This window comes from Lepidothrix coronata, unplaced genomic scaffold (assembly GCF_001604755.1).
Source record: "Lepidothrix coronata isolate B3197 unplaced genomic scaffold, Lepidothrix_coronata-1.0 Scaffold310, whole genome shotgun sequence".
NCBI lineage: Eukaryota > Metazoa > Chordata > Aves > Passeriformes > Pipridae > Lepidothrix > Lepidothrix coronata.
In genome coordinates this window covers 261,313-273,846 of record NW_016690490.1, presented here as the reverse complement: position 1 = coordinate 273,846, position 12,534 = coordinate 261,313, and the positions used below count along the sequence as shown (strand labels likewise).

The 12,534-nt window shown below is 36.6% G+C and overlaps 1 protein-coding gene across 12 annotated transcripts in view; it reads right to left on the bottom strand.

Moving 5' to 3' along the window:
- CEP295 (centrosomal protein 295) overlaps positions 1-12,534 on the bottom strand; it is a 43,308-nt gene that overhangs the window by 8,095 nt on the left and 22,679 nt on the right. For 11 of the 12 annotated variants that reach the window (XM_017837803.1, XM_017837802.1, XM_017837807.1 and 8 more), the window contains 8 exons: positions 11,667-11,838; positions 11,367-11,519; positions 10,029-10,250; positions 5,555-5,661; positions 3,914-4,028; positions 2,163-2,390; positions 467-621; positions 70-229 (listed from right to left, as the gene is read on the bottom strand). In XM_017837803.1, the coding sequence (XP_017693292.1) occupies positions 70-229; positions 467-621; positions 2,163-2,390; positions 3,914-4,028; positions 5,555-5,661; positions 10,029-10,250; positions 11,367-11,519; positions 11,667-11,838 (1,312 nt within the window). The remainder of the gene's footprint in view (positions 1-69; positions 230-466; positions 622-2,162; positions 2,391-3,913; positions 4,029-5,554; positions 5,662-10,028; positions 10,251-11,366; positions 11,520-11,666; positions 11,839-12,534) is intronic. The other variant, XM_017837811.1, reaches the window with a different exon arrangement.

Sequence of the window (12,534 nt, the reverse complement as noted above, 5' to 3'; positions counted from 1 at the left end):
AAGGGTTGGTATTTACACATTACCAACAGGCTGAATCTGAAAGCACTGATCTGACTACACTGTACATACCTGGAGTAAGATTTTCTGTAATGGACTCTTCTGATGGAATGTTGTTTTGCCTGTTTGTTTCAAGATAAGAAGGCAGACTGCTTCTTTGCACATTCAGACCAGCATCTCCCACTTCTAGAAATGTAAGCATGTCTGGACTTTCTGTTGAAAATTTTGAAGTCTAGTGGCATTAAAAAAAAAAAAAATTCTCAGAAATGTGAAGAATAAAAAGCTGAAGGTAGTATTTGATTTTTGGATCACATTTCTGCTACAACCAGCAAAACCACTTCCAAGCTCTACGTATATCAAAAAACACTCCTGTGTTTCTTCTAGATAAAACACAGTGTAGGGATTATATATTTAAATCTTACAAAAACCTTATGCTAAAGTATTTCCTCCACTAGTTTTTGTGTAGTACCTTGCTAAATTCTCTGCTGTCTTGTGAAATTCCATATTGAGAACACGATGATGATGTATCAAAGTCAACACTTGGTTCCAAAGGCTGAAAGAGATGGTGATGGAAGTTTGGAAAATGTTTCTCTCTTTCTGGAAAACAAAGCTCAGCTGCTAGAGCTGTAAGAAAAAAGGTTATTTTAAAAACAAATACACATCACCCACACCCCCAAAACAACCCCCCTCAAAAAAAAAAGAAAAAAACCCCAAACAACAGTCGTATCTTTATGCAGTAAATAAAGCATATTCTGCAGGTATACAAATAGTAGCTTGTAAAACCAAAACCTTTACAGCATTCAATTCTTCCACTCTGACACAATGCACGTATAAAAAGCAGTAAGAAAGTGATACACTGATTAATTTTTTTTTTTTTTAATGAAAAGATTAAGTCCTTAAGTTCTCTGTTCAGCACTTGTGAGACTGCATCAGAAGTAGTGTGGGCTTTTCAGTACAAAAATCAGTGACACAGCAGAGCGAGACCAATGAAGAGCCACAAGGATGATCAAAGGGTGGATGTACCACACGATGTTCAAAGAAAAGCTGAATAACTGAGTTTGTTCAATCTTAAGAGAAGAATTGGGGGAAATGGCACAAAAATATCTGCTGAAAACTACCTCCTAAGAGACAGTACAGAGAATCGTTTGGGCTGTATCACCTAGTTCCAATTCCCCTGCCATGGGCAAGGACACCTTCCACTACACAGGTTGCTCAGGGTCCCATCCAACCTGGCCCTGAACACTTCCAGGGATGGGGCATCCACAACTTCTCTGGGCAACCAGCTCCAGTGCCTCATCACCCTCAGAGTGATGAATTTCGTCCTAATATCTAACTAAACTTAACCTCCTTCAGTTTAAGGAGAATGCAGTTAGTGTGCTTGAACATGTTCAGTGAAAGAAAAAGAGACAGACACAGGAAATTTTGGTTGGATACAACAAAAAAATTAAAAAAAAAGAGGAAAAGAACAGTTATTAAAATGTTGCCCAGGGAGGTGTAGAATCTCTGTCCTTGGCAATGTTCAGAACTTGCCTGGACAATGCCTTAAGCAACCTAAGCTGGCTCTGCTATGAGCAGGAAGGAGAAGTTGGGCCACATAAACATAAGTCCTTCTGGTCTAGATTAATCTATAATTCTATGATTCCAGGTTTTCAAACATTCCAGGAGGAAGCAATTTGAATTAAAACACTAACATTATCATCATGATAGCTAACAATGATGTTCTTAATTTTGTTACATTTTTCTAGAGAGCACAGAACCCCCACCAATTTGTTAATCAGTGAGTGTTTCATCAACTTTGTGACCCCATGTGAATAATGAAGTATTATATATTATTTTTCTATCTTCCTGAAGTAAAAGTTTTGCATAAACAAGTAATAAAAATGGCACAGGTAGCAAAAAGCCAAGCCATGGTGGCAGGAAGCTGCACAGAACTGAGAGACACCTGATCAGACTATCTTGCTTTTCTGCACCAGATAATGCTTCATTAACATATATCTAACAAAGGATGAAGAACATCAGAGTATTAAATTCTTGCACATAGAATCCTTATTAACTTTAAAATGTAAGTCAAACATAAATAACAGAGACCAACATGTAACATTGAGTTAACTCCTCATTCTGTATGATGAGAGCACAGCACATAAATGCTATAAAATAGGAAATACCTTGGAAACATGTATTGTCCTCTGAGTTCAAGTTCCCAGTATGTTTTCCCAAGACCTGCTGTGTCTGACTGTCTTTATAAAGGTGCATGTCTTCTTCAGACAGCCGAGTTTCAGATGCTCCAGACAAATTCTCTTGCCTCTGTTGCAAGGTAAAAGACAGCAAGGAGTTCCAAGAACGGCTTGTTCTTTCTCTCAAAATTCCACCTTCTGTACCATCAGAAGACAATCCTGAAATAACAACTTAGACGTTCACAATTTTGCATATAAATCACTTACATGACATCATCTGAAAAGACACTGCTTAATATCCTGAAATATTCATAAAGAGTTCTAGGGTTTTGTTTTTTTAATTGTCTCCTGTCAATGCTCCTATAAATCTTACCACGCACTTTCACAAATACGAGTTGATCTAATTCGGTAGCAGCCAGTACAGCTTAGCGCTTTTACAGAATGTAGACTTAGGAAATACTGAAATTATAAAATCAGAAAAGATTTAATACTGTTATTTTATGCTAGCTAGCATAAAACAACCTGCTACTGAATATAAACATGTCAATCCTTCAATGTGATCTTGAATATCTTTATGACACCGTGCAAGAGTTTTATTCATGATTAAAGAGAAATTGCTTAATACCAACACAAGAAATCTGAGGGATCAAGGCAACCAAAATCATGTTCCTAGTTACCGCACCGACCCTTCTTTGTTGCACAAAGCTATCAGAAAAGGTCATCACTAAGCACTGAGTGTACAATGAAGACACAGCTAGACTTAAAAAATTTATTCATGCAGCCGAATACCCAAAACTTCTGGTATTTTTCTTCCACAACTAAGAAACAATAGACAAGAAAAGCTACAAGAAAATGATCTTAGAATTTGCTTTCTTACATCAATAAAACACAGATTTGTCAAGTGACTTATGAAGTTTATGTAATATCATTAGGGTTAAAATAAGACACCGAAATCTCAGGCTGTAAAAACTGTAGTCTTCAAATCTGATTTATAAACATAGAATAACTCATATATACACAGGTTGCTTAAGAAATCAGATGTCAGACTAACACAATATTAAGCCTTAAAGTAAATAAATCTACAGGTCACTATCTAATCACTTTCAAGCTCACTTCCATGTCCACAACTAATAATGTCAGGAGCAACTATATATTTATTATAAAGGAATTATTTTTGATCTTACAACAAGCTAACAAGATCAAGAGGCAGACTGCAGAAAAAAAAAAAAGGGATAAGATCATGTATTTTTCAGAAAACTATTAAAGGTCAATATGGCATTCAAATGACATTTTCACAAGTAAGTGCTTAAGAATTACTATAGTGACAAGCAGATACTGGAATAATTTTCTTAACAGCAAGATAGAAGTCATAGCTCTGTAAGAATCCATGATATGTATTGATTAGTAAACTTCTATCAGTGTATCATTTGAAGATCATTTTAAAATAAAAACTGCCACTAGAAAACTGTTAGCTTTACAGTTGCTTAATAAAATTCAAAATATCCTTTGCTAAAGCAGATGTATTATCATATTAAATTATAATAAAAGTAAAAAATCATAAGCACTTAACAAAACATTCTGGTTATGCTCAACTCTGTAGGATGCATTAATAAACCTTAAATGAAGTTTGACACTAGCCTATTTCAGAAGAACTTGCAGTGAGTTAGACCCATTCTGCCATAAAATAAATAGAAAACACAATTTTCCTTTTACAAGAACAACAACAAAGCCCAAACACTTACCAGGGCCAACAGGGCTTGCATCCAATGTTTCACTAGTTGAAAAGCTCCCAGTGGAAATTGTTGAAGTTAAATCACAGGGTATTCCTTGCATGAAAGCCTCTGAAACTAGTACTTCCTAGGATGACATAACACACCTATTACGAAGTACTCAGATGTCCAGAATTAAAGCTTTAAACCCACACATTTTATTCTGAGCTCAGTTCAAGTGTAGAAGCCTTCATGTTTTGCACAGTCAGGCAAATAAAGATTCATCCTTGCTCAGTACAACACATTCACACCCCATGTCCCAGACACATCACTCCCAACAGCCCCCTCCCCTCAACACACACCCAGCCACTCACACACACACAGTTATAAAGCCTCTCAGGACGGCATACAAATCATGACACCTGGAAGATTGTTTTATCTTCTGGTGATCAGATTTGGCTATTTCTCATCACAGACCCACTTCAGTAGAATTGTAGATCTCAGAGGAACATATAAGCAAAACATCAAAAACTCAGGAATTTTACAAGTACTTGCAACACTGAGTCTTTTGCATACAAGTTACTGACTTGAAATTTAATTCTATGAAATTACTCCAAAAATATACAAAATATCCTAAAACATCATCTTCCTTAATTTTAAGGCAAGCTCTACAAAGTCACAAAGCAGAGAATGAGAGCTCTTGTATTTAAAAATTTTGAAGAATTAGATATGAACAGTTCTTCTGAAATTCTGACTTCAAATGTGCGCTAAAAAAATAAAAAAAATCTAAGAAACCCTTTTCCTACATTTGTCATTATATACTACCTTATACAAAATATATTACATTTAAAACATCTACATTTTAACGTACTTCTATATACACATGTAAAACATAACATTTTTTAAATACTGTTTTTATTTCCTGACAAAATGACAAGATCTTTGGGTGAGGAAACAGAAGGAGATTGGTGTTGATTTTGGCAAGGCTTTTAACACACAATATTCTTTGGTCCCAGTTTGGATGTGGCAACCTGAATGGATAGACAATAACAACTGGATGGATAATCAGGCTCAGAGGTCAGCGATTAAAGGGTTACATTCTATGTGGAGGTGGGGAACAAGTGGAGTACATAAGGCTCTGTCCTAGGACCTGTCCCCTGTAACACCCTTGGCAGTGACCCAGAGGAGATGACACCATACTTTAATCAGGTCTCCAGATGCGCTAAGGTGGGAGGACCAAGTCATACACTGAACAGCAGGGTTGGCATCTAGAACCACCTTGTGAGGCTGGACCTACAGGAATAGTGTGAAACTCAGCAAGGGCAAATGCAAAGTCCAGCACCTGGAAGAAAGAAGCTCACGCACCAGTCCCAGCTGGGGTCTATCTAAGGAGCAGCCTTGTGAAAAAGGGCCCAGGAGCCTCATCAGACAGCAAGCTGAGTGTAAGCCCACGGTGTGCCGACAGCAGAGGGGCAACAGACAGCATCTTGTGCTGTATGAGCAGGAACAGAGCCAGCAGATCCATCCCAGTAGCTACCCTTCTTTACTTGGTGTTTGTTATGCTGCTGCACCTAGAACACTGCACCTAATCTTATCCCCCCAGTATGAGAAAGAAAGATTAAATCACAAAATAAAGAGTGGGTTATGTTATATGATTACATTGATATGACCAACCGTATTATCAAGTGTGATTGATGGTCCAGAATATGTTTTAACTCCCTCTCCAACTTCAGCAGCAAGCACTGGTGAATCTTGAGACACTTGAGAATCCTGGGACTGGGCTGAACACAAACATAACAGAAGCAATAAGGAACAAAAAGAGCTTTTGAGTTCATAGTGAGCAATGTTTTGTGGCACACCAGAGGGCAGTAACACTCCACTGCTGCTTGTCTCACCCTTTGGGCCATCATAAACCACTTTCTTCTCACCTACAACACATTTTTTGCTCCACTGTACCACCAATTTCAGCAGAAATCTGTGGTTCTCCTTGACGAGCCTTCCTAAAATTTCTAACTACTCAGACTGCTCTCTGAAGAGCAGGCAAGAAGAGCTCAAAATTTATGCTCTGGCTTTGCAGAATGAAACGTGGCTTTGCTACTGTTACTGCAATCATTTCATTAGGGTGGGGGGAATCTTTACAATACACTATTACAGTGATTACAAAGAAAAGCAGACATTCCAAGTAGATCAATGAAATCAGAAACACTGAATTACTGAAGTACAGCATGACTATTACCACGGAACTGAACCACCTTTGCCATAATACTCTTACACATAAAAATAAGTAATATGAGTATCTGTGCAAAAAAAGCACCAGAGCAGCACCCAAAAAATGCAATTTCTGCATTCAGTGCTGACAAGCACCTTTAAAGTCTGATAACTCTGTGATTGTAGATGAATTGTCACAAACAACTCTAAAATATGTATTCTTATTTCCAGAAATAATTTTCAAGAAAGAAGTGCTAAGTGTGAAACTGAAATGAAACTGAAGTGTTTTCTCCCAACTCCAAGAGGGCTGCCAGCAACAGAGACATGAAGATAATCACATCTGGAACATCGCTCACAGGAACCACTAAGGATGAATAATGAGAGACCAGCATATTGATATGTAATGAAGGAGAACTGTGAAAGAGATGTATGTATTAAATCTAGTCACTAGTTTCAGGCTCACTTACTAAGGAAATTAGGCTTATGCCATCAAACTGTCCATTTCATCTGCTGGGTTACTCTGTAATTCCCAATTACAATTTGGATTCTATTAGCCAGTTCTAACCAAACTGGATTGGAAAGAATATCAAATGTCCAAAGTTCCAAAAACTCATTTTATCATGCATTAGGGGCACAGTACAAGAGAGCAGTTTGGATCTTAGTCTCACTGATGTCACTTATGACAAAATCACTTTAGCAGTTTCCTGCCCTCTCTGGCTGCAACCAGCTGATCATTTTGTGGAGCACTTGTAACCACTCAGTACTGAGCACAGGGATTCATCCTTCCCTAACCACAGAAGTACAGAACCACAGAATGCTAAGGGGCTGGAAGGGACCTTGAAGAGCATCTAGTTTCAAATCCCCCTGCCATGAGCAGGGACACCTCCCACTAGACCAGGCTGCTCAAAGCCCCATCCAACCTGGTCTTGAACACTTCCAGGGATGGGGCATCCACAACTCTTCTGGAAAACCTGTTCTAATGTCTCACTATTCTCATAGTAAAGTCCTTAAGACATTTTACATTCAAACATATCTGCATCTAAATTTTAGAGGGTTGAAGTTATCTTCCCTCCTGGAAGACAGAAATACAGGTAATTATAAAAGTTTCTTTAAAAAATGCCTGTTATTCAAGGACAATCTCATATCAAAGAAAAGTCACCTGTGCTGATAAAGCATCCAAGAAGATTTACCAAGTTTACCTTTTTATCTTCAATGTTTACTTTGAAAAAACATGTGAGCAGTGATAGGATTTGTGCACATCTATTGGTTCTGTAATCATGAAAGCAGTGCAACTCCTAAGTTGTAGAGCCTTACATTATGTGGTCAAAGGTAGAAACCACCAAGAATACAACTTCAAAGAATAAGGTCAAAGATCACACACACAAAGCACTCATTTGCTCTCACTTTTAGAGACACAATTACACCTTGAAAACATGGGAAAACTGCAAACATGTCCTGGTTAGAATCAAGTAGCAAAAAAATGTTCAAAAAACCAAATAAAAAAATAATCAAAGTTACTATCATAAACAACAACCTAAAATGCACCTTAAATTCTTCCTTCAGAAACTTTATATTTAAAGCACAAGGGACTGTAGATTTTCTTGCTGAAATACCACAACAGTTATTGAGAGTATCACAGGGAGCCTCACAGCCTACAAATTATAAAGATATTACTGGTAGTTTGGTTGTTGAACTGCTCAAGAGAACAATCCTCTTACACAAAATCACAGAAAGCTTTGGGGGTTTTCTCTTTAAATATAGATGTTCAAATAAACTTTCCTTATCCTTTTACATAAACTATTGCACTGGTCATATAATACTCTCTAACATAAAAAGACACTACACCAAGATATTTTATATTAATTCAAAAACAGCGGCTCTAGCAATACTTCTACAACTTACTCAGAAAAATACAAGCCTTTTCTTCAAATATTGTTAAAGGACAAAATTCTTCAGTGATAATTTAAGTTTAAATATAGATATACGTCAAAAGGACTATTCTGAGAAACAAAAAAAGCAGCTGAAAGAAAATGAGCTTGGATGGAATTGGAAATGATGTCTCAACACAAACTAAATGAACAGTTAAAGATTAGGGGCAGTGGTGAAATTTCTAGCAAAACCAGACGTACTACACAGCTGTACTGCTTGTAACACTGTGCATATAAATGCTGCCAAGTTTCTGAAAGCTCCTCTGCAGCTCTAGTAATACATTAATTCATTTTAAATGGATACTGAAAACTGTCCTGGACCATGCAACACTGTCACCTTTTACTCAGTTTCAAATTCCTTTAGTCAGGGTTTTACAAATTTTGTCTAACAGTTCCCAGCAAGTCGGGCATAGTATTTTTCAATTACAGTGACAATAAACTGCATTTCAATATGCAGTAAACTTGAAGAGAAGCAAGTTGCATTTGAAGAAGCATTGCAATTGAAAGTACTGGAGCCTTTGAGTTAAAAGACCAGAGAGACAAGCTAGATTTGTATAGACAGGGAAAAAACAGTAGGAAATAAAAACCTTGACATCTACTTGTTAGTCCAATCTCTTGACAAACTTAGTAGCCTGTTTTCTTTGTTTACCTAAGACTAGCCATCTTTGTCCCTTCATAAAGCCAATCAAGTTACCTGTAACATGTTTAGTAGGTTTAAACATCCCTATAACAAAACTATTTTGAACATTCCCAAACCACTTTAACAAAAGCTTTCTTGATAACTGAACAAACTGTTTTATTTCATGGAATCAGACTTTGTCACAGCTGGACACAGCCTATCCTCAAAGGTGTGATGTCCAATAAGAGCTCTTAATGAACAAATGGACAAGAACAGAGTTGAAGTAATCCTTACATTATTGCAGTATTTTTCCTTTTGACATACTCAGTGGAACATGTAAAAAGTGTATAGTGACTACTAGAAAAGCCAAGGCAGAATTGATTTGTCTGGAATTCAGGCAGATCAGACCCTTGAAAATTCCAAGTGTCTGGCTCAACTCCAGCACTGTGCTACTTTCACAAGCTGACAGTCAACACTAATGCATTGTAAGTTGGTAGACAGAACTTCCTAATAAAACAAGAATTGCATATATAAAACAATTACCTCTCACTAAGCAGGGTGATAGGACACGAGGAAATGGAATGAAGCTGCATCAGGGCATTCAGACTGGACATTAGGAACAGGTTTTTCATTCAGAGGGTAGCTAGTCACCAGCACAGGTTCCCCAGGGAACTGATCCCAGCACTAAGCCCAACAGAGTTCAAGGAGCAGTGGGACAATACTCTTAATCACATGGTTTAGTTTTAGGTAATCCTGTGAGGAGCAGGGAATTGGACTCAATGATCCTTATGGGTCCCTCTCAACTTGAGATATTCTACAATTCTCAATTTTCATGTCTGTCACACCTAATAGATTATTCTTTCAAAGTTGTTTTTTGAGCTTGATGATGACCTCAGTCTTCTATTTTTTGTCTCAACTGTATTTTTAAGTAATTTCTTATATGCACTAATCTTTCAGTGGACATCTACACCATCACGTTAGCACTCCAGAGTTCTTTTTAAGCTTTAATTTCCTTTTTGTCAATACAGGGAATCACTGGGTACTGAATCAGGAACACCAGTGGTCTGTGTGGTCTGCTCCCACCTGCTAACCTTTATAGACAATTCTACAAGTTGAAGATAAAAAGCACATGCCTTGGATAAGAAACTGTTGACAGTACTGCAGTGCAGACTTGTTACTAGAATGGTAAAAAGTAAATAGTAAAAAAGATAAAAAACTCATTCGTTCTGAGACGTGCTTATTGAAACATCCTTTTTTACACTTAAAATTCAACAGCATTTAAATAGCACTGCATGTCATTTAAGTCAGGTCATATTCTACAAATAAACAGCAATAAAATCAGTACTGCTGAAAGGAATTCATGTAATCCCTTGAAGGAAGAGGATTTCCTCACCTGAATCATATGAAGTTTCAGCTGCCATCATCAGCAACTCTTGTAATAATCTCCCTGATGGTTTAGTTTGCCTTGGACTTCCATTAGAGGTTTGTTCCTCATAGTTTGTTATGCTCAAGGGTAACCTGCCCTCACAAAAAGTGGGACTGTAGCACTTCACATAAGCAAATTCCCCAATGGCTGAAACACGGGAAGGTTCTCCACCAGCATAATCTGCTTTATCTGGATTTAAAATATTTGTAATCAGTTTAGGTACAGAAAGGAAGTGTTTTGCACTTAATGAGGAACATTAAGATGCACATTCTACACTACAGAAACAACCAGCTGAATTTGTACGGTCTCCATTTTAACTAAATTAGCCCCATCAGGTCAGTAAACACTTTTGCATCACAGTCTAAGAATTATACAGGCTGAAAGATTATACAGGTCATACACTTATCAAAAAATAATTTCTAGCTCTTCCAAATTATTTCTTCCAAAAAAATTCAAACAAATTTTTCCACACAGCAAATCCACCAAAACTTTCAGTAACTTCTCCAAATCTAGAGGTATTAGAACTTCTCTGCTCTGGTTTAAAGATTTCTTTTCTCCCCAGCCCAGACCACACAACAGCCCTTTTCTGGCCACCCAACCCAATAAAAATCCCAACTTTTTACTACCTATCATGACTAATGGTTTGATAATATAGGAATTCATCACCTGTGGATTGTGATAATGGGATTATACTGCTAAGTGTAAGTTACTAAACCAAGAGCTTTTAAGAAAATAAATATATTCTCCAATCAAAACCTTCACCAACAAAGCTTGCTGTCTAATCAAGATACCAAATTGGTCCAACAAGAAATAAATGTTTACATTTAGAAAACATCAGTTCGTTAATTAATGTTCTTTATGAAGAATTACAAAGACTGCATACAGACTGTAACAAATATATTTATAAAATGATAATTGCTTGTGTAGTTGCTCTCCAAATTTTTTAGTTTTTTGTAATAAAAAAAACCCCAAACACACGCACACACAAAAAACCCCCAAAACAACCAACCAACTAACCAAAAAAACCCCAAAACAACAATAACAACAACAAAAAACACAACAACAACAACAACAACAAACAAAACCAAAAAAGATGGTCTAAAAATTTCTGTAGAAACTTGATACTAAACTCCTTATTTGAAAAACTTCACAGTCACTTTCTTGGTATGCTCAAAAGCTAAACCTTTAAACACTATCCACCAACTTCAGCTATTATTTCATAATCAATCATTTCACAGATTCTTCAGGAAAGATTAAATTCCTCCAATCTACTTCTTGTAGATTATTACATATTTTATATATTACCTGCAAAAGAAAGGTTGCAACTCTTCGGTGTGTCTATCTCTGGTATAATACTAAGTTCGTGTTGTTCCAAACCAAGCCCTAACTTGACTCTTGTCACAGGTGGTTTGGAAGATCTCCATTTCTGTTCTCTACAGAGAATTTTCTCAGATTGTTCTGTAAAACAAAGTTTTGTATGTTGCAATTAGATAGATAGAGATAGATAGATAGATAGATATAAAATTAACTTGGGGAAATTGAAGAAAACTCCATCTGAGCTGTAAAGCGATAAAAATTGTAATAGAATATAACATACAGCCTTACCAGTTTGCTCAACTGGACCAATGCACTGCGAAATCATTTCACTTCCATGAAATTTACTCCTGCTGCAGTTTTCTTGCTGGTAGTTTTCTGAGACTTCGAAAAAGTCAGTTCTACTAATCCAGTCAGGTTTTTGTGCCTCTGTGATTTCTTCATTTGAGCATATATGTCTCACCTTAGAAGGGCAGGAGGCAAATGTATGTAAGATTATATTTATATTCATTTATCAAACAAGAATTTTCTTGTGTGTGTATTCCATGCAGAATAATATTGAACATGTTGAGAAAGTAGCTCAAGTATGCAAGATACCAGACAGATTTGCTTAGCTCACAGAAACATTTGGATGTATAGGTATTTTACTTAGCTCTACAAACCTAATGTGCTAAAGCACAATTATTTTCATTTTCAAGACCTTTGTTAGGTTAGATCAGAATACTCAGCATTTTTAATAGGAACAATTTCTGAAAAGTCTGCTTTTAGTTTTTCAGCTCCTAAATTCATGAATTTTAGCTGCCTGGAGACTGAAAAATCAAAAGACAGGAAGTACAGGGAACAATTATTTTCCTAAAATACCTTCTGCTTAAAAAAAAAACAACACAGGGGGAGGCAAAAGGAGGCTTTCTAGAAACTCAAAAATAAACTTCGACTTTTCTTCAGTTACTGAGAAAAAGCAAAGTCAAGACTGCAGCTGCCAAACCAATTTCCTAGCAAGTACACACAAAGACAAGCTTTAAAAATAATTTATTCAAGATGCTTATGATATCCTTTCAGGTATTGCTTAAGTATTTTTAATACAAGAGCTGCTTTTCACACAGAGCTGCATTTATAGAGATGAAGACTGTACCTGCAGATATTTCGGACAATCTAACAA